The sequence below is a fragment of the Anastrepha obliqua genome, chromosome 5 (assembly GCF_027943255.1).
Source record: "Anastrepha obliqua isolate idAnaObli1 chromosome 5, idAnaObli1_1.0, whole genome shotgun sequence".
Taxonomy (NCBI): domain Eukaryota; kingdom Metazoa; phylum Arthropoda; class Insecta; order Diptera; family Tephritidae; genus Anastrepha; species Anastrepha obliqua.
The window spans coordinates 25,050,601-25,077,165 of record NC_072896.1 but is presented as its reverse complement, the minus strand read 5'-3'; the positions used below and the strand labels follow the sequence as shown (position 1 = coordinate 25,077,165).

Sequence of the window (26,565 nt, the reverse complement as noted above, 5' to 3'; positions counted from 1 at the left end):
ATTCAAAAGGGCTTTTCGGGACATGTTCTTCGATTTCGATGTAACTCAAATATGTTGCTCTCTGGTCAAAATAATGAGACACGTATTTTTTTTTTCGCCCAAAAAAAATTTTTTTCTAGCTTTATCGGCAATTTTGTTTTTCGGCTCAAAATCGATTTTTTTTAATAATATAAGATTTTTTTTTTTTTAAATGCTCATAACTTAGTCAAAAATGAACCGATTTTAATAATTTTGGGTTCAAAATGATCGTCATTACTTACACGAGCGATTTCATATAGAAATAGTTCCAAAAAAGTAGTTGAAAATTTTTTATTTTGCGAAAAACAAAAAGTGCGAAACAGGGTGTTTACTCAAAAATTCATTACTCAAAAACAACTCATTTTAGCTACTAGGCATGCAGCTCAATTAAAGTTTGAGATGTCCTTTTGATTTGGAAAAAGTTATAAAAAAAAAAAAAATACACTTTTTGAAATATTGAATTTCGAAAAAATTTCAATTTTTTTTCTTTTTTGCTAAATAAAAAAATTTCAACTACTTTTTTGCAATTGTTTCTACATGAAGTCGCTTGTGTATGTAATTACGATCATTTTGAACCCAAAATTATTAAAATCGGTTCATTTTTGACTTAGTTATGGGCATTTAAAAAAAAAATTTTCTTATATAATTAAAAAAAATCGAGTTTGAGGCGAAAAACAAAATTGCCGATAACTCTTGAAAAAAATTTTTTTCGGGCGAACAAAAAAATACGTGTCTCATTATTTTGACCAGAGAGCAACATATTTAAGTTACATCGAAATCGAAGAACATGACCCGAGTAGCCCGGTTGAATTTAAATGGAAAGCATCCATAAGAACTCAAGCCGGCCGATCATCAACTACGTCGTGGCTTTGCTGATTGGGTCGTTGAAATGCATGAAAATGATCCTGAATTTCATCGAAAAATCATCTTGAGAGATGAGGCCCATTTCCACCTCGGTGGCTTCGGCAACAAGCAAAATTGTCGGATCTGGGGCTCAGAACATCCAAAAGTTATTGTTGTAAAGCCTCTCTATCCTCAACGTGTGACTGTTTATGGTCCGGCGGAGTCACTGGATCTTACTTTTTCGAAAATGAAGTTGGATCAACAGTTACGGTGAATGCATTGCGCTATCGAGAGATGATTGACGATTTTTTATGGCCGGAATTTGATGGTATTGATCTGGAGAAGGTTTATTTTCAACAAAATGGCTCCACGTACCACACAAGCAACGAAACCAATGATCTTTTACGGGAATAACACCTCTTATTGAAAAACCCTTTACTAAACGATGTAATTGCTTTAACGGCTGCCTGACTATCGATATAAAAGTTCACCTTAGAGTTAGGAGCCAGGTTGTTTGTCTAAGATAATATACACGGTGGGCATAAGGTCCATCCTCCACCTGCATTTGATTTCTATCCCATAATTAGTTCCTTAAACCACTTAGACCTTTTTAAGGAGGTAACTGACTAGTGAGACACTTTGTAAATTTCCCTTCAAAGAAATAATCGCCAAGATATTTGGCACTGCTTTTTTGAAGTGCCGGACATTCACAGAGGAGGTGCTGTACCGACTGAAATTCTTCTTCATCTTCACCACTCCTGCAGAAGTCATTGTGAGGTACGCCCACTCTACTGCATAGGATGTCAATACTGCAGCAGCCCGTTACAACACCAATGAGGACACTGGTAGTTGATCTGTTGAGTTCAGGCACACATTTTGTCCTTTTAAGATTCAGTTTTGGCCATAGCGCTGCAGTTAGTAGTTAGAGACCACCTTATATTGGTTTCCGTGATTACGCTCAAGTCAATCACAGTGTACAGTTCGTTTAGAGGAATGCTAATGTCCTCCATCACTCGCCGAAAGTCAAGCTCAGAGCCTTTTTTGCACACTCATCCGATCTTTCATTTCCCTCCACTCCAGAATGGCTGGGAACAACAAATGTGATGTTGTGTTATTGGAAAAGCGAGAGCGACTTCTTCCAATCTTTAACACATTTTGAATTGATCAGCGCTGAGGCCAGAGCCTTCATCGCTGATTGACTATCAACAAGGTTTGCCGGAGGTAAGTCCATTAGTCTTATCGTCTTTGCTGCTTTGTCTATAGCGTAGATCTTAGCTTGGAAGACACTCCACCGGTCTGGAAGTCTAAAGGAACAGTTTAAAGATAATTTGCACCCAGTGCCCTCCCCATCCGGTGCCCTTGTTCATCTTTTAGCCGTCAGTATAAATATCATCTGATATGGCGCTCTAGTTTGCCAATCCTTTCTGTCGGGTATTCGTATTTTATAATACTTTTGCAGATCTATCTTGAGAACCAGATAGTCTGTTTTTGAGTATTCCACAGATAGTAGAACCTTGCGTGTTTTTATTTAGTATGCCTTCTGCTTTGATCCTTAAAGCTTAGAGTTGGTCCCAGTAGTAACACAAGATAGGTCTGATGCCTTTCCAACTGCGCAAACCTCAGCCTGAAATACACTGCAGTAATTTGTAAGCTAATACGGCTTTCTTGGGTCTAATTCTGAACAGTATATCTCAGCGCCTACTCCACTATATTAAGAAGGCGGAAGAAGCTGTTTAGCTCACCAGGTATGAAGCTAAAAAAGCTACACTCGCCATTGCCGAACACCCCTGCTACAGTTGCCAATCATCATCATAGCATCACAGTTTGGTATGAACCATTGCTTCCGTTACAATTCGCCTCTACGCCACTCGGTCTTTAGCTTTTCTTTTGACATCATGCCCATGGCTCGTATGTCTTCTTCTGAGTTATATTTTTTTCAGCCTACATCTTCTTCAATCGCCTTGTGGATTTCTTTCGTAGATCTCTTTTACAGTTCTATCATTACCCATTCGCAGAGTGTGACGTACTAGACCTTCGAATTCTTTGTGCTTTGACGTATCAGATTATATAGGAAAAATTAAGTTGAGTGAAGAGTAAAGAAAGGGTACAACAAATCCTATGCCTATTAATAGCAGATATTTTATATCATATTTTTTATGCCCACATCCTTCCCAGAATATTTTGAGCGCTTAATTGAGCCGTTGGCTTGCTTTCGCCAAAATATGTCAGAACTAAAAAAATAAATTACTTTGTTCTCAGTTCATAAAAGTCTGATAATTCAAATTTCAATAAATTCAAAGCAGTTCATTAAAAGTCGAATATTTTTTGGTCACTATACAAATATACATACTTACTCCCTTATGTATTTGTGTATAAATATGTACGTATGTATTCTAGTTCTATGTTTGTACGTGTAATTTCAAAATTGCCACTTTTATTTTTCCGTTTTCTTGTTTCTTTTTCTTTCGCCATATGCTTATAAAAAATATTGTATAATTGTTGTTGTTGCGTGTTGTTGTATACTACTACATACATACTTATTTATAACGTTTTTATATGTGTGTGTGCGCGTGTATGTGTGGCCGTATTTGTATTGTATGCTTGGATCACGCAGGCAGCATGAATGGCGTTAATGTGATAGGCCTCAACATGCCGGGGCAACAAGTGCCTTTGACCGCCGCCACGGCCGGCGCCTCCTGCGGTGCTGCGAGGATGCCCTCACCGCTACTCAACCATCCGTCTGGCTCAACGGCGGCAACCACGCAGACATCGCTAATGCTGACCAGCGGCGGGCCAGCGGTCATAAGCTGTAAGTGTAGTTGTAGCAGTTGGTTGGTGATGTTGGACCGCAAAAGGGTCGCTTTTTAAATATTCATAGTAATTTCTACTTTTTCGACCTTCTTTTACTATTTACTTTTGTTGAATATGCATTGCACTCTTTCTCTCTCTACTTCTCTGTCTCTCTTTATCTATCTTCTTCTACAATACTATCCTCTTAACATTTTTCAAATCGCATTAAACTGATTTTAATAGAATTTTCCCCTCTTTATTATATTAAATACTTTGCATGAGCATAAAATGTACCCTCAATGAGCTTAGTGCTTTTTTATGTAAATTAGGTACTAAATGCCTTTTTGGTTATTCCCTTTTGAATATATTGCCAATTAAGACATGCATACTCTGTAAGCTGCGTGGGGAATAGTTGGCCAAAGCGAAGGCTATGAATACTGCGACGATATCGTTTATGCTTGATTTTGTGCAAAGGAAAAATCAGTTTTTCTATGCAAATACATACACACACACAAGGATGTTTATTTTCAGGATTTTAGGATGATTCCGTGATTTTCGGGATCCTATTTTTAATGCAGGGATCCCGGCACTGTCCCGAAGCGAAACGAAGTGTGGACTTTTTTTAAGTGGGGGCCTGCTTTAGATGCGTCAAAAAATCGATTTTTCGTGAATTTTTTGGGAAGGAAAGAAATATTCGATTGAAACGAAACTTTCAGGTTTAATTGTTATATATTTCAGCGGTCTTCTCAATTTTTTTTTTTTAAATATATGTCATATTATGCTTGGTACAAGCATTTTGCCGAGGCGCCTCGAGTGTGCATGTGACGTGCGGCGGGAAAGATGCAGGTCGCAAATTTCATCAGAAACCAAAAACCCATAGCTTCTAGTTAAACCAAGAAAATTTAACAAAAAGTGAGAAATTCAACAATTTTTCTCTAATTAAAACAAAAACTCATTTTTTTGGAAAAACAAATTCACTTTAGATTGTTTAAAAAGTGGGTCAATCATAACTTTCTTAAGGTATTTTAGGTTCAACTAGAAGAGAATTTAATTCCGAATACACTCAATGTTATCTCGTTTCGATAGGACGTTTAACTTTTTCCCTATCCTTCCCGCCAATTAGGACAAATCGTAAAAATAAAATACCGAGAAATCGCACTTCGGGCGATCCGGGCGCTCGTATACCTGCTCGACGCTTGCTCACAATTTATTCTGTAACTCCGAAAATATTTTGAAGTTGCTTCTGAAATTTTGAATACACATTCTTGGATAGTTTGGGAAGACATTTATGCAAAAAAATCGATTTTTTGAAGCCCCTGAATTAAAATGTATTAGCCAATACTTTTTTTCGGGATCTAATTTTTTAATACAGGGATCCCAGTACTATCCCGAAATTAAACGAAATATAGATTTTTTATTTAAAAATATTAGCGAATACTGCTTCTGGGATTTTATTTTTTAATACAGGGAACCCGATATTATCCCGAAATTAAACGATGTAGGATTCTTGCATAGCCATATTAGTTTAGCGTCAATACCAAATTCAGATATAAAGGCAACTCAACTCCTTTTCGTACTGTCGATTGCAGCTTTGAGATCGACAAAATGATGGTGTGTGTCGATTTTCCTTTGAAGGGTCTTTTCCAAGACTTGGCGTACTGTAAATCTCTGGTCGATGGTGGATTTTCCAGGTCTAAAGCCACACTGATGAGGTCCAATCAGTTGGTTGATGGTGGGCTTCAGCCTTTCACACAATACGCTCGCTAGAACCTTATAGGCGATATTTAGAAGACTAATCCCGCGGTAATTGGCACAAATTGCAGGATCACCCTTCTTATGGATTGGGCAGAGCACACTTAGATTCCAATCGGCAGGCATGCTTTCATCCGACCATATTTTGCATAGGAGCTGATGCATGCACCTTACCAGCTCCTCGCCGCCATGTTTGAATAGCTCAGCCGGCAGTCCGTCGGCGCCCGCGGCTTTGTTGTTCTTTAGCCGCGTTACCGCTATTCTCACCTCGTCATGATCGGGTAGAGGAACGTCAATTCCGTCGTGAACGATTGGGGTATCGGGATCTTCACATTCTCCATGACATGCGCAGCTGTCACTGTTTAACAGATTCGAGAAGTGTTCCCTCCATAATTTAAGATTGCTCTGGATGTCAGTCACCAGTTCGCCGTCTTTGTTCTCACAGGAAAACGCGCCGATATTGAAACCTTCTGTAAGCCGTCGAACTTTCTGGTAGAATTTTCGGGCGTTGTTCCTGTTGGCCAGCATCTCAAGCCACTCGCACTCAGCGTGGCTCTAGAAGCGGCATTCTTTCTTTCTACGGCAGCATGATATTTCGCGTCGTACCAATTGTTTTTTCGGGCTAGCCAAAATTCGATTTCTTTGGTGAAGGTACGTAAAGAACGATAAATGTTGCTCCATTGCTTGTGCATGCCGGTTTGTTAGGTATTACTTTCTGAGAGCAGGAGTCGAGTGGCGAATCTTCTGGCCGTCTATTGCGATTACAGTTTTGCGGTGGCGAATATTCCTTGTGTGGTTAAATGTATTTTTTTACTGCACAGAGGCGTGTGCGTATTTGAGCCGCAACGAGTCGGATCCTCGGGTCCTCGGATCATATGTGCATATAATACACCAGAAGAGTGTCTTCCATCTATCATAACATGAACGCTTCGCGTTTTTCGTTCAGAAGACAGCCAAGTGACTTGGTGTATTTTTTATGCTGGAATCTGATGCTTCAGATTACCATGTTTCGAGCCCCGGCGAAGTCGATCAGCCTCTGTCCGGATATTTCGTTGTGCAGACTGTGTCCCTACTGTGGGACCAAAAATTTCCTCTTTGTCTTGGCATTGAAGTTACGATTTTTATGTCGTGGTGGACAGCATTCATAGGAACGTTCCAGACGCTTTTAGAAGGAATCTTTGGTTGCATCGTCCTTATTTTCCATCGGGGCGTGGGCGCAAAAGAGCGAGAGGTTAAAGGTTCTCGCCCATCGGAGCGAACCGAATTTGCGCTCCTTTACTTGACAGCTGTAGTAGACGTCGCAAGGTTTAAAGCTCTTCTTGCCTCGCCCCGTGCATCGCATCTCTTGAATGGCAGTGATGTCAGTCTTTGCTCTCACGAGGACATCAACCAGCCGGGCATAGGCACCTTTCATATTAAGGGATGGGACATTCCAGGTGCATGCCCTCGAATCGTAATCCTCAGCTCGTTCGCAGTGGGCGTCATCAGTATGGAAAGTTCTCATCCGAGTCTTCGTTTTCGCTTTCAATGGGCGCTTTTTACGTGGCGTGTCCTAAAAACAGCCTACCACCAGGGTTGCTTCGCCTTCTCACATTAGCTCGCTCTAGAATGGGTGTTTGGAAGCTATCCAGAAGATATTTGGGCTAAGCCCGGAAGTTGTGAGGTGTTTGGACCTTATGCAGTAGAATCGTCCTGGCCACTCTCAAGTGAATGGCGATCAGAGACTTTCCCTACTTGTGTGGACTTCTACATATCGAAACATCCTCCTAAAACTGTAAGGAAGAAGAAGAAACATTTAGGAAACGTCACAAAAAATGTGTCTACAGAACAAGCAATTTATTATTATTACGAGTTATTTATTTTGAACCCGGAATTCAGAGGTGCTGGTATAGGCTTTTGACAGTCACTGTAACTTAAACTAATCTTTTTGAAATTGAAATGAGAAGACTGACAGTTTTTCGTTTACTCCAAATAGAAGAAGAAAAAACCATATTTCTCTGGCATTTACAAAGTAAGAAAAAAGAAGAAAAAGGAAAATAGGTCCAACAACACATTCGACAAACGAAATAAGTAATTTATCATTCACAATAGAACTGTAAGTAAGATGAAGATAAAACTAAAAGCGCCATAAACAATGGACTCAACAGAATAATTAATTGATCATAAACAATAAGTTGGCAAATTTTACTATTTATGTTCAGGTACAGTCGTTGGACAGTTGCCGTAACTTAAGCTAATCTTTTTAAAATTTGTATGCTAAGGCACGCTTTTAATTTCTTGTTCTCGTTTAATAACTAAATAACTACCAATAGAAGAACGAGAAGAAAATACATACATTTTTTTTTGCCATTCACTAAGTAAGGAAGAAGAAAAACTATAAAAAATACCAAAAAAAAAAAAAATTAACGAACAAAATAAGTAATTTATCATGCACAATAAAACTGAAGCGAAAAAGAAGAGAAAATTAACGCAACGCCCTAATTTATCATTCATAATAAAACGGTGTGGCAGAAGAAGAGAAAATTGAAAAGCGTCACCAAAAATTAAGCAAACCAAATAAGTAATTTATCATACACAATAGAATGGTATTTTTTTGTACTATTGTCGCACTGAAATTGTCGCCTTCATGAGTTTCATTAAACTTCATTCATTAATTTTGTTTTGTGCAGCGAGAAAACTTTGGACGCACAACTGGAGCAGCTCTCATTTTCATATTTTCTGATTTCTGATTGACTACAGATTTTTCAACTTTGACTCATTTTGTAGCTGTTATCCAATTTCAACTTTTGGCTTTCCACAGCTGTAATTACTGACCACCTCGCTTGCGCCGCTCCTCCTTTTTAGCTCTCTCCCGCTATGTTTCATTCTCTCTCCCTCTCAATCTATGTCACTCTATTTAAGTCTCTCACTTTCACTTTTGAAGCGCGCCATAAGTTAGCATCAAGTTTTCACTACAATTTATTTTAACTTGTATCGCACGCCAGCCTCATAACTTCCAAAACGACTTTGCCAACAGAAAAAGTTATTAGTTCTTTTTACTACGAAAATTGCACAAAGTTTTTGTAAATAATAATTCATGCAGCTGCGACGCACTCACTCACTCACTCACTCCCTGCCTCGCTTGCTCTCTCAGTCATGCATTTGCTCACTTGCTTGCACACTCGCGCTCAGTTATACGCCGTGTGTGTGACAGAGTTGATCACTTTTTGCTAGACAACCTGCCATACTTCTTGCCTGCTGGTTTATTTCACTTACAGTTTGCTTCTTTTTTATTGTGAAAATTTAAAAACTTACTTTACGACACATCTCAATTTAAAGTTTAAGGAAGCAGCTTACAACTATGTACATGCATAGCTGTGAATTCTTTGTGGCTGGAAAGTGGACGAGTATTTTCATGCTTCGCTGCTGAAGTTTTCTCTTTTCTCACTTTCTTGTTTGTTGATTTAGTTTTGTTTTCTTTTTTCACTTTTGATTACTTTGTGCAAACAATCATCAAAAATGGCAGCATTTTGGCAAATTTATTAACTCATTAATGTAAAATTTTTGAACAACGTACTAAGTAGTAGTCTACCAGTGCCGGCTGGCTGAGAGCAGCCAATTGTAGCAGCGGCAGTGCTTGTGGGTGTACATAGTTAACAGAAGAGCTGGTAGAGCAGCCTTGGAGAGTAGAGGTCTGCATACACTCCTATTTATCAACTGAAACATGGCGACCATCTGCATGTCTGCACACCAGTTAGCCAGTCATCCATCCTCGTACCTATACATATACATATATATATTTTAGCTTCGCTCCAGACTTGGCAGCCATTACAGTAATCTGCACTAAATGGAAAAACTTTTTCAATTTGAACGCAAGAGTCTCAAAAATGATTTGAAAGCAGAGGCGTGCGTTGGTGCAAGTAAGTTGATGGCCGGTAGAGAGCGAAGAAGTGGAAGTTGCATAAAATTTTATGCATTTCAATTAAACTGAATTTCAATTTAAGTCCTCTGTTCGTGGTGTAACTATAGACTTTGTTGTCGCATACATAAATACACACACACACACACCCCATTTGGAACGCCGCATTTTAACCGTTTTCGTTGCTGTTAAAATTTTAATGCTCACTGTTGACTTTCACAACGTCATTTAAAATTTTACATTAAATTATAACGCAAAATGGCGGAAAAAGGTAAAAGCAACGAAACAGAAACACAAACTATGCACTTTTCCGCACGTCGTTGTGGCGCCGTGTAGTATGCAACGTTTAAAACGAAAAACGTTGTCAGTGAAAGGGTCAGCAACAGCAGCCGCAAGTTGTTATAAGCAAATAGCTGAAAGTCATCAGCCAAACAGACACTGGTCACTTAGGGAATACACCAGTCAGTGTGGCTGCAAATATATTTGTTTTCGTTGTACGCGTGTGTATGTGTGTGTATTGCTCTTGGCTTCCTGTGCTTGTTCGGCAAGCAAAGCGAACTGTCATTGTGTTGTACCAAAAAAAAGTGAAACGCTAGCTGCTCGTAGCAACTCTGTTGACATTTGCCAATTACTTTCGACACTACGAGTGCTCAGATCGCAAGCAGCGCTGGCGATGGTGTGACTCTTGTTGGTGTCGCTGAGCGCACTCAAGTGAGGAATGCCAAGTTGCTGTTGGTGATTTCCATTTACTGCAATGGCAACAACGTCATTAACAGCAACTGTGTGCCACATTTTTGAGCGATGCTTATTATATAGCCATCTCAGGGCACTTAACATGGTTTACATTAGCTCGAGGAAGGAGAAAAATAAAAGTAAAAGTTGTTGAGAGGAATATTCTTTGATTGTTAAAATATTTGGCGAAAAACTTGAAATTTTAAAAAAATCTAGCTTTGCATAGGAGTTCTTATTCACTTTTATTAAATTTTTATTTTTTTATTTTATTTTTATTTTTTAATGTTTATTTTTTTTTTTTTTGATGACACCCTTAAGGATCATACTGCCTCTAGAGAGTTTTTTCAACGTACGCGCCTACTTGCTATTGTCTTAGCATTGTTCCATTGTGTTTATGGAGGATAAGTCAGGCAGGGTGAATCATTTCCAGGTGTTCTTTAGTCGGCCGCGGCTTTTGCTTCCATGTGGATTTCAATCAAGGGTCATTCTTGTGATGCTGAAGGACGTTTTTCTAAGAGCGTGGCCTATCAAACTCCTCGTGGGGCTCCTAGTGGCAAGATGGGCTCCTCGTTCGTTTGTCTCCAGAGTTCTACATTAATTTTATTCTATTGTTTATACAAGGTGGCCGCCGTAGCCGAATGAGTTGGTGCGTGGCTATCATTCGGAATTCAGAGAGAACGTTGGTAGGTTCGAATCTCGGTGAAAGACCAAAATGAAAATAAAAGGTTTTTCTAATAGCCGTCGCCCCTCGGCAGGCAATGGCAAGCTTTCGAGTGTATTTCTGCCATGAAGAAGCTTCTCATAAAAAATATTTGCCGTTCGAAGTCGGCTTGAAACTGTAGATCACTGCATTTGTCGAACAACATCAAGACGCACACCACAAATAGGAGGAGGAGCTCGGCCAAACACACTAAAAGGGGGTACGTGCCAATTACATAGAAATATATATACATATGTACAAGGTGGCACAAAATTAATTAGCCTATCTTTTGATTCCTGTCCTTCCTGATGGAACATAGGTCCCTACAAAACGCTTCCAACGGTTACGATACTTCGCAATGACTTTGACTTCTTTGAAAGATTTCTTTGCAGTCTTAAGTTCCCTTTCCTTAACCCTATCCCTATCCCTATTCCATCATACTTGAGATTTTAGACTTTGAACTGGACAGCTGCAGTATACAAACACACAAGGAATGGAGTGCGAAAGGGTTCAATTAAAGATTTCCATCACTAAAAATCTATTTTTTTTTTATTTAGTAAAGAAGTTTTTGAAATAACCAATCGGATGATTAATTTTGCGCCACCTTGTAGAAACATTGTTTCAGAAATTATCTTTGATTGTCCGAAATATTTGGCACTCTACGATTTTGAATAACTATACACAATTATTTGAAAAATGTATTTTCGAAAGATGCACGTAAACAAATACAAAAAATCACAAACATGAAATTCAAGTCGCGAATGCCTTACAAACATTGCCATATATTCAGTCCTGACATAAGTTCTGTTACAAGATATTGTATATATTACATATAAAATTATGATACTCGTACTTTTTTTAATGAAGTCAGAGTTTTTTAATCATATAATCATATGGATAATGGATGCTTATTATTCAGCAGCAATAATCTCCTCGATTCGGGTCCGGCAACGATTGCATGCCCGAATCAAAAGGCCCTTATTCATATCGATCATAACGGTATTAATTGTGGCAGCCTTCAGAGAAGAAATGAAGCTATGAGTGATCTGTTTGGTCTTGGTTAACATATGGTTCGTTAAAAAAAGAAAACATATAATAACATATCGGGCGCTTCAGAGGGTTAATATTTATTTTGGTGGGTGAGGTAGGGTTGAAAATACCTTCACACAACCGTTGGCAACGTCCAGGGAGACGTCCAGTGCTACTCATGTCTGGGTCCAGCACATTTGTAACCAACTTTCTGCTATAGGCTCGTCTTCTAATATCTCTGTGCCGTCCCACCTGTGGTATGTGTGGCGTGCTCCCAGGTTCCACTCCCATGGACTAATGGCAGTGGTTATATGCTATCGGTAGTTTCTTTTGTTTCTGCAGTAAAACAGAAACATCGGAGGAATGTTTCGATAGTATTATACCGTTCTATAGGGTCGTGCGCACTTGACTCGGGCGTCTGTGATTTGTCGTCAGTTCGTAAATAGTTCACCTCCTGTCGAGGGCTGATTTCTTCTCTGCGTACTGCGCTGCTACTCCGAGCGTTGCAGGTGCAGCATTATCATCATTGAAAAACGTTTAACTGCGTTCCAACAGTCATTTGTCTCTGAAACTATCGCAGAAGATGAACACGTGTTTCGCGCTTTCTATTGCATTGTTGCAACTTGCGACCTATGTTTGGGAGAATTTTTGTAAGAGCATTGTTGATTGCCGCTACTTTGAAACCCACAATTGCTAAATGTTGCTTAAGGCTGATCCGCGCATCAATCATTACGCCTAGATACTTTATTGCCTCTTGCGCAAATTTGCGTAGCCATCTACCCGCAGTTTCAAGACAACTTCAGCCCGCTGCAGGTGGTCTAGCTGCTTGTACGTGACCATGGGAGCGATATCATCAGCAGTGTTGCTTAATCCGTCAAATTTAAGCTAAGCACTTCGTCGTACATGGCATTCCACAGTAAGGGTCCAAGGGCTGATCGCTGAGGGACGCCGCCAGTGACTTTGTATGTCTTTGGACCGTCCTCCTTATCATATTGCAAGATACTCTACCTAAAGTTGCTTCGAAGTAGGCGAATTACATATCCAGGGGCTCAGAGAATTCTTAGGGACAGCAATATGTTGCGTCAACTGGCTGAATTGAATGCATTTTTGACGTCTAACGTGCTAATTGCAGAGAACTTCATGCGCGAGTGTCCTTCACTAATCTTGTTTAGAAGGTGTTTTGATCGTATAACTCACTGTTCTAGTGCCCCGACATAAAATGGCTTCTGCGCATAACTTGGAATTTATACCGGAGATCTTCACGGACAACTCGACTCGATGAGAGCCTCAGAAGCGTAATGCTTCGCAAACGTCCTTATTGATTTTAAAGGGTTCTCGTGATCGCTTGCACTTCTTCAATGAATTCTGCAGATCGGACAGTGTGAGAAAGTTTCTCTTGTTTTTTTTTTTTTCGTTTTATAACATATTCTGCATCGCCGCCTGATGGTTCCAATGCACGACGAGCCTTATGAATGATTGAAGGGACGCACTTAAGAGGGGAGCCTGCTTTAGAGGCTTCAAAAAATAGATATTCTTTTTGCATAAATATCTTCCCAAACTATTCAAGAATGTGTCCTCAAAATTTCAGAAGCAAATTCAAAATATTTTCGGAGTTACAGAAAAAACTGTGAGCAAGCGTCGAGCAGGTATACGAGCGGCCGGATCGCTCGAAGTGCGATTTCTCGGTTTTTTATTTTTACGATTTTTCCTAATTGGCGGGAAAGATACGGAAACGTCCTATCGAAATGAGATAACATTGATTGAGAAAGTTATGATTGACACACTTTTTAAACAATCTAAAATGAATTTGTTTTTCCAAAAATATGATTTTTTTTTAATTAGCGAAAAATTGTTGAATTTCTCACTTTTTGTTTAATTTTCTTGGTTTAACTAGAAGCCATGGGTTTTTGGTTTCTGATGAAATTTGCGGCCTGCATCTTTCCCGCCGCACGACACATGCACACTCGAGGTGCTTCGGCAAAATGCTTGTACCAGCCATAATATGACATATATTTTAATAAAAAAAAATTGAGAAGACTGCTGAAATATATAACAATAAAACCTGAAAGTTTCGTTTCAATCGAATATTTCTTGCCTTCCCAAAAAAATCCACGAAAAAATCGATTTTTTGAAGCCTCTAAAGCAGCCTCCCCCCTTAAGAAAATTAGAGATTTCTAAATCAGTGTAATTTGCACTTAAAGCGACGATAACTGCATGTCGCTTCATTTCTTGAGTTCTGCTGTAGTCCTCCATGCCTTAACTGAAAAAGAGCAAGAAGAAAAATAATGGCTTCCAGAAATTATAGCCACATATACGCAGACCTTGAAATACCTTATGCACCCTGTATATAATTTAATTGCAAATATAATTCTGGGCTTCTACGACCTACATAGTTTTATCGGCCAACTTTGCGGAACATTTCAACCCTTTGAGGGAGTATTCTAGTATAGAAATTTGAAAAAATCGAAATTTTTTTTTCAAAATTCGATATTCGAAGTATTCAAAAATATCTCCCTAAAAGGATTTTACAAAATTCGAATTATTTTCGAAGTTACAACTATTTTAGCGACGCGACAGCTAGACTGGTTTGAGCGGCCGGCGAACTTCAAACGTGTTTTTCTCGAAACTACTTCTTTCGATACGGTCGGCACTATATCTCAAGTTCTAATCAACCGATTTGCTTGAAGTTTATCATGAATATTTCTTAAATATATCTCTATCGCATGACGTACGAAAAACTGGAAATTTCAATTTTTTAATATATGTAAACAATTCGAGAAAGCTTAAAGATTAGGGAAAAATCGACCTCAATTTTTGAGTATCCGCCATTTTATGAAAAAAAAAATGTTTCGTTTGTAAGACGATTCATGGTTAAATTATAGACCAAACTGAAGATGTTTGACAGTGAAACAAAACACGAAACGTGCGTCAGCTGTTTAAACCAACTGTTCAAAAAGATAATAGTTAAAAAATTATCCGTTATTTTTGTGTTCGCTCTATTTATTTACTGGTGGTTTGAAGGTGTATATGTGAGGGGTCGATCGCAGTAGTTGACATTCGTTTGAAGCGTAAAGATCCTTTTTTATCTGACGTCAAAAATGTCCACGTTCGTCCCGAAAAAACCGCATTTGCGGCAAGTGATGCTTCATTAGTAACTTTCAAAGAAAAATGCAGCTGAAACGTGTGGTATATATATAAATATAATTTGGGCCTACATCCTTTTTGGGTATTGGGCCGAGCTCCTCCTCAGATTTGTGGCGTGCGTCTTGATGTTGTTCCACAAATGGAGGGACCTACAGTTTCAAAGCGACTCCGAACGGCAGATATTTTGATGAGGAGCTTTTTCATGGTAACTATGTTTCCCCTTTTTTCTACTTCATGCGATAATGAAATTTATATTAATTAAGAATTTGTCATCTTTTTTTTCAAATGACCACAAAGGTAGAAATCGTGACGACGAGGGCACTGGCTTTTGTTTTCCTCTTCCACTTCACGGACGCATAATTCCATGAAAATTTATTTATTTTTTTTAATACATTTTGTGTGCTCTTAATATATAAATAAATAAATGATAAAAAAATAGATGGTAAAAATATCAATAGCTTTTTTTATTCACCGTCAAAAAATGCTCGAAGTTCGGGCCCTTAGACTAGAATACCCCCTTAAATTCTCATTCACTTTATTTCAAAAGAAGATTCAGAAGACAGTGCCTTAAAATGTTAATAGGACTATGAATAAGTTCCTTGCGGTTTTACAACAGATGGCGTAACTTGATTATTATTCCATCGATCCACATTTCCAAACATTCATTGGAGAGCTACTGTCGTAAGGCACAAACGTCAGTATAAGTTTTTTATTTGAAGCGTAAACAACAATATTTTTACCACACTTGAAAATGTCGAATTTCGTGCCAAATAATGTGTTTTTGCGGGGAATTTTTTAATATGAAGAAAAAAGCAGCCGAAAGTCATCGTATCTTGGTGGAAGTTTATGGTGAGCATGCTCTAGCTGAGCGAACGTGCCAGAAGTGGTTTGCACGCTTTAAAAGTGGTGATTTTGGCTTGGAAGACGAAGAACGCGAGGGTGCGCCGCCAAAGTTCATGGATACCGAATTGAAGGAATTGCTCGATCAAGATCCGGCTCAAACGCAAGAAGAGATTGCAAAAACTTTGGGAGTTGATCAATCAACCATTTCCAAACGTTTAAAAGCCATGGGAATGATCCGAAAGGTGGGCCATTGGGTGCCGTATGAATTGAAGCCAATAGACGTTGAACGCCGTTTTATGGCATGCGAACAACTGCTTCAACGGCACAAAAGAAAGGGTTTTTTGCATCGAATTGTGACTGGCGATGAAAAGTGGGTCCATTACGACAATCCAAAACGTCGGGCAACGTATGGATACCCTGGCCATGCTTCAACATCGACGTCGGCGCAGAATATTCATGGCCTGAAGGTTATGCTGTGTATCTGGTGGGACCAGCTGGGTGTTGTGTATTATGAGCTACTGAAACCGAATGAAACGATTACGGGGGATGTCTACCGACGACAATTGATGCGTTTGAGCCGAGCACTGCGAGAAAAACGGCCGCAATACGCCGATAGACACGACAAAGTTATTTTGCAACATGACAATGCTCGGCCACATGTTGCACAAGTGGTCAAAACATACTTAGAAACGCTCAAATGGGATGTCCTACCCCACCCGCCGTATAGTCCAGACCTTGCGCCATCCGATTACTATCTCTTCCGATCGATGCAACATGGCCTGGCTGACCAGCACTTCCGTAATTACGATGAAGTCAAAAAATGGATCGATTCGTGGATTGCGGCAAAACCGACCGAATTTTTCACAAAGGGAATCCGTGAATTGCCAGAAAGATGGGAAAAAGTAGTAGCAAGCGATGGACAATACTTTGAATATTAAATTTGTAACCATTTTACGTCAATAAAGTTTCAAATTTCGAAAAAAAACCACACGAACTTAACCATAGTCCTATTAGTTGTCGATTTTTGCATGTTAGCCGGCAATTCGATGTTTATTTATAGCCTCCTGAGGTTCATCAAGATTACTTGTTAATAAGAGTAGATGATTGACATAAATTGTGTGTGGTGCCACTTAAGTCAGTGTAGCATTGCTTCTCGGTACTGCAGCCTTTATACGATACATTCACTGTTGCCCCTTTCAGCGCGTGTACCTCAGAGTTTTGATTAAATTTCATGTATTCGCACTTTTCTACGCATTTCCTGCCATTCGCTCCCAATTTCCATTTTACACGAACTTTCATTGTAACGGCAAATTGCTTGTTGCCACCTCCAGCTCTGTTTCCCATCTCCACCACTTTCACTTTCACTTCCATTTCCATTTCCCACCCCAACTTCCACTTCCTCCGACAGCTGTTTGCAGCTGACAAGCCATTGTTCGTGGCCATCGCCATGGCGTCGCTTCTAGGCGCCCTCCTCCGACAAGATGTCCGCTAGTCATTTCGTGTTTGACAAATATGACTGCCAACTGTGTAAGCGCCGGCAGCGTATTGTAGCAGTCGCGTGATTAATGTGCGGTACAAATGATTGCGCTGTGAAAAAAAAGAAGAAAGATGTAGCGGAAAAAGAAGAAATAAGTGGGACTAGCAAGAAATTCACGCATTTTCCACCGCCAACAGTTGCGTCTGGCTTCCATGTCAACATCCCAGTTGATGGTTTAATTAGTTTTTCTTTTTTCTCGAAATGCTGCTTTTTATGCTTATAAAGCACGCAATAAATGCCAATTTAGCAAGGCAATTGTTTTTTATATTTTGTGATTTGTTTTCTTGTTTGCATTCTTCTTTGTTTTTATTTATTTATGCGCTTGCTGCTTTGTTTTTGTGCCCACCCCATACCCAACTTTGTGGCTTATTTGCATTTTTGACCACTTTTGCTAATTTCCTCAATGCTCACTTGTTTATTTCGTTGGTATTTATCTGTGGTTTCTTTTATTTATTTTTCTACATTTTTCTTTCGCCAAGAAAAAGAAATATTTCTCTTGTGAATTTTCAACCACTTCCAACATTTGTTTGCCTCATTAACACTGTTTATTTTGCATTCATTTTTTCTTCGTCCTTGTCTTGAAAAAAAAAAAAAAAACAAAAATAGTTTTCCTCAGATAATTTGCAACCTCTGAATCTCTGCATAGTGGCTCCGCGGACAAAATAGCAATGAACAAAAATCATTTCTTGCGGTTTTACAAGGAAACTGGAATATTAAAAGAAAAACATCTTGGGTATGGAAATAAGTTTCAGCCCTCGTAAAGGAGATGCCACTGCTAATACTAAAGGGTGATTTTATAAGAGCTAAAGGAAAGTTTTTCAACAAAACACACGTCAAATTCAGAAAAATGCATGACATTTTTATTTAAATCGATAGTACAGTCCATATAATTTAATGTTTGAAGAGTATTTCATGCAAATGTTGACCGCGATTGCGCTTCAAATGCTCCATCCGCTTAATCCAATTTTGGCATAGTCTTTCCAATGTTTCGGCCGGTATCTCACACATGAATGCTTTAATGTTGTCTTCCAATGCGTTAATTGAAGCAGGCTTGTCTGAATAGACATGAGCTTTAACATAGCCCCACAAAAAATAATCTAAAGGCCTTATATCGCACGATCTGGGTGGCCAATTGACAAGTCCCGAACGTGAAATAAAATGTTCACCGCACTAGCCTCTCAACAAGTCCATTGTTACGCGTGCTGTGTGGCATGTGGCACCGTCTTGCTGAAACCACATGTCATGCAAGTCAAGCTCTTGCATTTTGGGCAAAAAAAAGTTGGATATCATTTCACGGTAGCGCTCACCATTCACAGTTTCATTACGATTCGCAGCATCTTTGAAGAAGTACGGTCCAATGATACCTCCAGCCCATAAACCCCACAAAACTGTGACCTTTTCTGGATACATTGGTAGCTCTTGCAATTCTTCTGGCTGATCTTCACTCCAAAATCGGCAATTCTGCTTATTTACGTACCCATTGATGAGCTTCAAAATGAGCTTCGTCGCTGAACACAATTTTTCGATAGAAAAGTGGATATTCGGCCAACTTTCCAAGAGCCCATTCACCAAAAATTCTGCGTTACTGCGTTGCGGTAGGTCGTTCGGCTTCAATTCTTGCACCAGCTGTATTTTGAAAGGCTTCACTCCTAAATCCTTGCGCAAAATTTTCCACGTTGTTGAGTAACAGAGGCCCAATTGCTGCGAACGGCGACGAATCGCTAATTGATGGTCATCATTAACACTGGCCGATACAGCTGCGATATTTTCTTCAGTTCGCACTCTACGTAAGCGTGTTGGTGGTTTGATGTCCAATAATGTAAATTTGGTTCTAAATTTAGTCACAATAGCTCAAATAGCCGCTTCAGTGGGTCGATTAAACTGACCATAAAATGGAAGAAGCGCGCGATAAACTTTCGTAACAGAACACGCATTTTCTTAATAAAATTCAATGATTTGCAAGCGTTGTTTGTTTGTAAGACGATTCATGGTTAAGTTATAGACCAAACTGAAGATGTTGGACAGTGAAACAAAACCCGAAACGTGCGCCAACTGTTTAAAAAGATAATAGTTAAAAAATCACCCATTATTTTTGTGTTCGCTCTAGTAATATACTGGTGATTTGAAGGTGTATACATATGTGAGGCCTCGATTGCAGCATTTGACATTCGTTTGAAAATGTCGACGTTCGTCCCGAAACCGCATTTGCGGCAAGTGATGCTTCATTATTCACTTTCAAAGAGAAGTGCAGCTGAAACGTGTCGTATATATAAATATAATTGGGGCGTACACCCTTTTTGGGTATTAGGCCTCCTTCTATTTGTGGTGTGCGTTTTGATGTTGTTCCACAAATGGAGGGATCTACAGTTTCAAAGCGACTCCGAACGGCAGATATTTTTTTACAAGGAGCTTTTTCATGGCAACTACAACAGCTGTTGGATGAAGACGCATGTCGAACCCTTGATGACAAGTCTAAAGATTTGGATGTTGACAGATCAATCGTCGGTAAACATTCGCACGCGAAGAGAATGGTCCAGAAAGTAGGTAACTGCCATATCAATTGAAGGAGAAGGACATCGTGAGACGTTTGGTGACATGTGAGATGCTTCTTGAACGGCAGAAAAGAAAATGTTTTCTGCATCTTAACGTCACTGGCAATGAAAAATTTATCAATTATGATAACCTTAAACGTCCAAAACGTTGGAGTCAGATGAACTAGGCTCATCGACATCGGAAAAAATATGCATGCTTCAAAGGTTATGCTGTGCATCTGGTGGGATCCGAAAGATGTCATCTAAAGGGTGCTTAAGTTTTAAGGCCGGTGTTGATTTTGAATAAAATACAATTTTTTCAGAAAATTATTGTCATTTCTTTATATTATGATAATATTGGTATGGTTCAATTACGTATAAAACAAAATATTGGCCAAATAGCCGTCGCGGTCTCGGCGGCACAACTCCATCCGATGGTCCAAATTTTCGATGACGCTGAGGCATAATTGAGGTTCTATGCCGTTAATATGCCGAATTATCTCATCCTCTAGCTCTTGAAGTGTTGCTGGCTTATCGACGTACACCTTTTCATTCAAAGAACCCCAAAAAAAGAAGTCCAACGGTGTCATTGACATTTAGGTGTGGTTCACATTCAACATGCCCTTGAAATTTAACCACCCTTTATTATGAACTCCTTCAGCCATCTGAAATCATCACTGGCGATCGTTACCGACTGCAGCTAATGCGTTTGCATCGAACTCTCAAAGAAAAGCGACCGGAATGGGACGGTAGACATGACAAAATGGTTTTGTTGCATTACGACGCCAGTCCACACGTTGCCAAATCGGTTCAGAAATATTTAGAGGGGCTGAATTGGGAAATCTTGTCCCATCCGCCGTATTCCCCAGACATTACACCTTCGGATTACCATCTGATCCGACCGATGCAGTCAGGTCTTATTGGAGAGCTGCTCACTTCTTAGGCGAACATCGCAAACTGGCTCAATGAATGGGTCAAGTCAAAAGAACTCGATTTTTTCGTCAGAGGTATCCAAATGCTGCTTGAAAGATGGAGTAAAGTTGTAGCTTCCAATGGCTCATACTTCACATAATATCAGCTATTATTTAATTGTTTAAATAATTCGTAACTTTGGCTAAGAAAGGATGGAAACTTATTCCCATGCCCAATAGTTTGTTGTTGCTGTTGAAGTGGTTGAGTGTTTCTATTGAAATAATCCTAATTAGCGATTCGCGCCGTTTTACTATCACCGTCCTCGTTTAATGATTTTTTTTTTGTTGGTTTTTATTGTTCTAAGTCAGATTCATTTCGTGAGGTCCAAGTATAGCAGCAAACTTTTTGTTTCTATGTTTGAGATCTCATTAATTTGCTTTAAGAAAGGCTTACCAAAAGAGCAACAAAGTCTTGCTTTAGCTAGGCCTGGACATTCGCATAAATAGTGGAAAAGACCTCCTCCACCTGACAGGTTTTGCAGATAGGATTGAAAGGAAGGCTAATTCTGATTGCATCCCGCACCTTCCATTTGATTTAATTTTGTTTTATTTTGCACTATTTTTTTATATATTTTTTTTGTTTTTGTTTTTATTAAATTGATTTCAATTTAAGTTATTAGGTGCGCAACTAAGTTCTCGCTATTTTTTTTTGATGAAAATACACTTTATTCTGAAAAAATTGTTACAAGTGAACAATTGAAAGTATTGCCCATTGCTGGCTACTACTTTTTCCCATCTTTCTGGTAGATCTCGTATACCGTCGCAGTAAAACTGTTGATCTTTTGAGGCCATCCACGCATCAAGCCCTTTTTTGATGTCTTCATATGAATCGAACTGCTGGTCAGCTAGACCATGTGCCATCGATCGGAACAGGTGATAATCGGGCGGTGCAATATCTGGAGAATATGGCGAATGGGGTAGGATTTCCCCCTTCAGTGTTTCCAGGTAGGTTCCAACGGGCTTGGCAACGTGCGTTCGAGTGTTGTCATGCTGTAGTATCACTTTTTCATGCTTCTCGCGCAGTGCCCGGCTCAATCGCATCAATTGAAGTCGATACCGATCCCCAGTGATGGTTTCGCTTAGTTTTAACAGTTCATAATAAATAACACCAACTTGGTCCCACCAAATACATAGCATAACCTTCGCAGCATGAATATTCGGCCGAGGCGACGACATAGAAGCATGATCGGGCAGTCCCCATGACTTTCTTTCCTTTAGATTGCTGTAATGAATCCACTTTTCATCACCCGTCACGATGCGATGAAGAAAAGCCTTCCTTTTTTGCCGCTGGAGCAGTTGTTCACTGACGAAAAAACGACATTCAACATCCCTTTGTTTTAACTCATAAGGAACCCAAGCCCCCTGTTTCTGAATCATTCCCAAAGCATGCAATCGCTTGGAAATGGATTTCCGGGTAACTCCTAATACTGAAGCAACCTCTTCTTGCGTTTGACACGGATCCTCATTAAGCAATGCCTCCAATTCAGCGTCTTCGCAGGTTTTTGGGTTTCCTACACGCGGATGGTCGTCAACATTAAAATCACCGTCTTTGAAGCGATGGAACCGATCTCGGCACGTTATTTCACTTAAAGCAGCATGTCCATAAACTTTTTGTAGCTCTCGATGCGCTTCAGCCGCCGTTTTTTTCGAATGAAAGAGGAAAATCAACACTTCTCGGGAATGACGATTATTCGGCACAAAATCAGATATTTTCACAAAACCAAAAGTATATGACACAAAAACAAAATCACTAATTTGTCGAAGCAGTTTGTTTACTATATGTCTGAGCGAGGTTTATGACGTTTAGGTTATGTTAGAATCGACTGCGACTAGAACACACTGCTGGCGGCATCTATTGACAAACAGCGCGAATTTCGTTGCGCACCTAATATTTTCTGCAATATTTTTACATTTCCATGAAATTTTTAAATCACTATTGTGTGATTTTTGTAGGAGTTTACTTTACAGGTTTCCCAATGCCTTTTTAGGAGTTTAGAGGTTTCTTTCTTCCATGTACCGCCACTTATTCTGAGTCAGACGCTGACTAATCTGCGCTTATTTCTAAGACAGACAATAAGCGGATTTTGTTTTTCAACTCGATGACAAAACGACTGCAATCGAGTTGATATTTGCCCGTTTTGGACCGTGGTTGGTATTTTATTTCCCACCTACCCTACATGTCTGTGGAGCATTCCCCTATCCGCCACCTGGGACGCGTCCGATGGGCGACTGGCAACTCCACACGGAATATTTTTACTTGTACATTGATTTAAATTCTTTTGATTGTGTTTCAGTTTATTAAATTTAAATTAATTTCAATTTAATTTAATTTAATTTTTTTAATATATAATAAATTTCTCATATTTCGTATTGTAACATTGTTCGAGATTCCAACTTTCTCTAATTCAAATTGCAGCATGTAAGTACTTTTTATGTATTTTACTTATCTCTATGATATGCATGGGTTATATATTCAAAAATTTGGTAAAAATAGCAAATGTGTATTTATTTGTATTAAAATGTAAATAAACTAAAATGCTTCTGCATCCAGTTTAGCTTTTCTTCATTCTCATTGTGTGAGGCTAATAAAAACAAAAAAATGTTTAAATTGTTTACCTAAAATATTTTTCTGATATTCATTAAAAAGTTCCTTCTAAAACTAACACCATTAATGTTTGGAACTCGTTTTTTATTTATCTTCTCTTTTCCGCTCCACATAGCGGACTACTTGAGCGTGCCGCCTGTGCAGAGTTTGCAGCCGCGTGCTGCCACCACGGGACATGATTTTATGCTGCCACTACAACCCAAGCTGTTGGCTCCCTTAGGTAAGTTTACATTTGGCCAATATTTATTGTAGTTAACGCATACAAACATACAAAATATATTTCTTAATAATTTTTAATGCATTTCCCGATACTTCACTGCTATATTTTCACTTTTGCACCACAGAACGCAAAGACCATCACCAGCTACAGCTTGCGCCACAACATTTGCCTGGAGCCGATGGCAGTCACAACGGTGTTCAATTGCATCATTCTCCAGCGCCATACCACATCACCGGCGCTCATCATTGCATTAGCGGTGTCGGCGGTGACAGTACCGATAACATCAGTGACAGCCATTCGGGCAGCCGGTCAGCGTTGAATGTGCCGCCCACCATTAGCGTGGCCTCGGCGCAAATGCCACCTGGTGTACGCACACCCAATCTCAATGTACGCGCCGCACAAATACTAGCGGCACAGCAAATGCGTGAAGCAGCTGCCACCGCCACCGCTACCGCTGCCGCCGCCCATGGAAATGCACACCACTCAAGCGGCTGTAATATAACGATTGCGGTTAACGATGCCAGCAACGGCGCTTCGCTGGACATTGAGAAATCGTATATGGAATATCAACAGCATCAGCAAACGCAGTGTTCGCCGCAATGTGCGCAAGGCCCCCTGCAGCACCAACACCAGCACCTAGAACAGCAACAGCAACAGCAACAACACCATTACCACCCACCACCAAAGGTGACACTGCTAGACGATGGCTGCAGCAGTGACTACGCCAATGCGACCGACGAAGGTGAGGACGACTATGAAAGTCGTAATGGCAGTGTTAATGAGTATACGAATGGTGACGATGGCGATGGCGGGAGTGGTGGTGGTATTGGCGGTATTTACGGCACCGATTTGCGCTGATTGCGGGACATCGGTTGGAAATTTCCATTTTAAGTGTATGTGAAATTCGAGTACAGAAAAGTGGACATAAACAAGAATCGTGCAGATAGTGCCATGGGTAGATATATCTTAAGTGGATGTACTCGTATTGTGGGGACAGTGGCATCGAGGGGGTTATAAAAGATAATGAGTTTTACCAGATAACCATTAAGTAAAAGCAAATACAAGGCACTCGGTTGATATCTGAGTTTCCACTTGACTTCGTCGATTATCTGGAATAAATATTTTTTGAAATGTGAATCTGATTGAAGTGAAGCCTAGATGTGCTTTGTGTGGATAAGATATGGGAAACATGAAAATGTAGATAGATTAAAGTAGCCACTAATTCACGCTTGTTGGGAAATGAACTTACAATTTTCGGTTTTTGATTTTTTTTCATGTAATTAGAGAGCGAAAATATGAAGAATTTAATCATAATATTCTGTTTTCCAAATCATCGACACAAGCCTTATGCACCCATAAAAAAACTCAGGAAAACTTCATGTCAAGAAGATTGCTCACGAAAAGAGGTCGAGGATCCTTCGGAGATCGGACAGCTAACAGCAGCCTTTGCTGTTTTGAATCTTTTTAAAAACCTACTCCATTTTCTTCTCGCTTTCGTATGATACCCTACGCCAGCCAGCGGCAGCCTTTTCTGTAGCAAATATTTGAGACCCATTCATTAAACCTGACTTAAAGAGTCAAACTCTTAAGGGGGGAGGTGATCTAGAGCTCGAAAATGTAGGCTTTTTTAAGTTTTTTTTACAATAAAACAATGAAAAACGATATTTCCATTTTTTAGGCTTTTTATTTAACTTCTTTTACATATAAAAATGAAAAAAAAAAAAATTTTTTTTTTAATTTTAATAATTTTAAAAATGTCGCTGAAGTTGACCCTCCTGAGGAATTAGACCTGGACGGTGTTGTGCATTTTGGCGCTTCTATTTATTTGAAAAACAAAAACCAAGAAAATTATTAACCTTTTTGACTGTAGAAAAAAAAATTGGACAAAATGGCGCGGTTTTGAATTTGACACTATAAAAACTTTTTAGTTTTTTTTAGTTAATTTTTTCATTTACATATCGCACCCTAAATACAAAAGGGTCACAACTCAAAATTTTCCACACTCGAGCTTGACTTGTTTACAGTAGCACAGAAAACAAACTATGTGACATATCACGCTGAAATTTGCCATGTAAGCTTATAACAGTCCTACCAAAAAACAAAAAATGTATTTTTGCCATATGTCATCCGCGCACCGTTTTATTGATAACGTCTCGTTCATATTTGAGCAGAAGTACATTTTGAGTTGTGACCCTTTTGTATTTAGGGTGCGATATGTTCTGACAAAATAAATTTCTTAAGAGAAAAATAGATACTAGGGTGGGTCGGTCATACATTTGCACTCGATTGGAGCACTCTAAATGGGTCAAAGTGTGATTTTTCAAAATTTGCCCCTACCCAAAAGTTCGACCCAAATTGGGAGACATCAGAATTCGTTTTAGAGGTATGGTTCCTTCGGCAAAGTTTCTTATTTTGATCCCTAGAATACGATTTTCACAGAGCAATGAGCGATTTTTAAATCGACCCGCCCTAATATATATATATAAACTTATAAGCGTAGTGCAATAGGCTTGGGATTATAGTTGTCTAAAAGTATATGGTCTTAATTTGTATCTCAACGCGAGCGGGTAAAAAACGAATGTAGATGGAGAAAATTTTTCTGAAAAATTTTAACAAACAAAATAGTTTTTCACTCCAGTCTCTCTGCCAGCTGTGCTAGTCCAAGTTAGCTAAGAATGGAACATCAGGGCGGAACTTTGTACCACAAATCTATGAAAACAAATCAGTTCAAACTTGAACTTAGAGCCGTCATTGCACGCGAATATAAAAACAGGGACAAGGCAAGAATGTACACTTGTGACTCAGCTGTTTTTTTTTTAAACAAAAATATGGTGCTATTGTGGTGAGAAATAATGTTAGGTTTATGAAGTTCCACTGTCCCATCTCAATGATGTGCGCGAGCCATCAATGCGGGCCAGCAAAGCAGCAAAGCAGCATTAATATTGGAGCATC

The 26,565-nt window shown here is 39.3% G+C and overlaps 1 protein-coding gene across 1 annotated transcript in view; it reads left to right on the top strand.

Annotated features, from left to right (window-relative positions):
• The window catches only part of LOC129247736 (uncharacterized), a 98,680-nt gene extending 74,010 nt beyond the window's left edge, over positions 1–24,670 (top strand). Inside the window, exons 9-10 of the mRNA XM_054887013.1 lie at positions 23,509–23,613; positions 23,738–24,670. Coding sequence (XP_054742988.1) covers positions 23,509–23,613; positions 23,738–24,471 — 839 coding nt within the window. The 3' untranslated portion in view covers positions 24,472–24,670. The remainder of the gene's footprint in view (positions 1–23,508; positions 23,614–23,737) is intronic.
• The last annotated feature ends 1,895 nt before the right edge of the window (positions 24,671–26,565 follow it).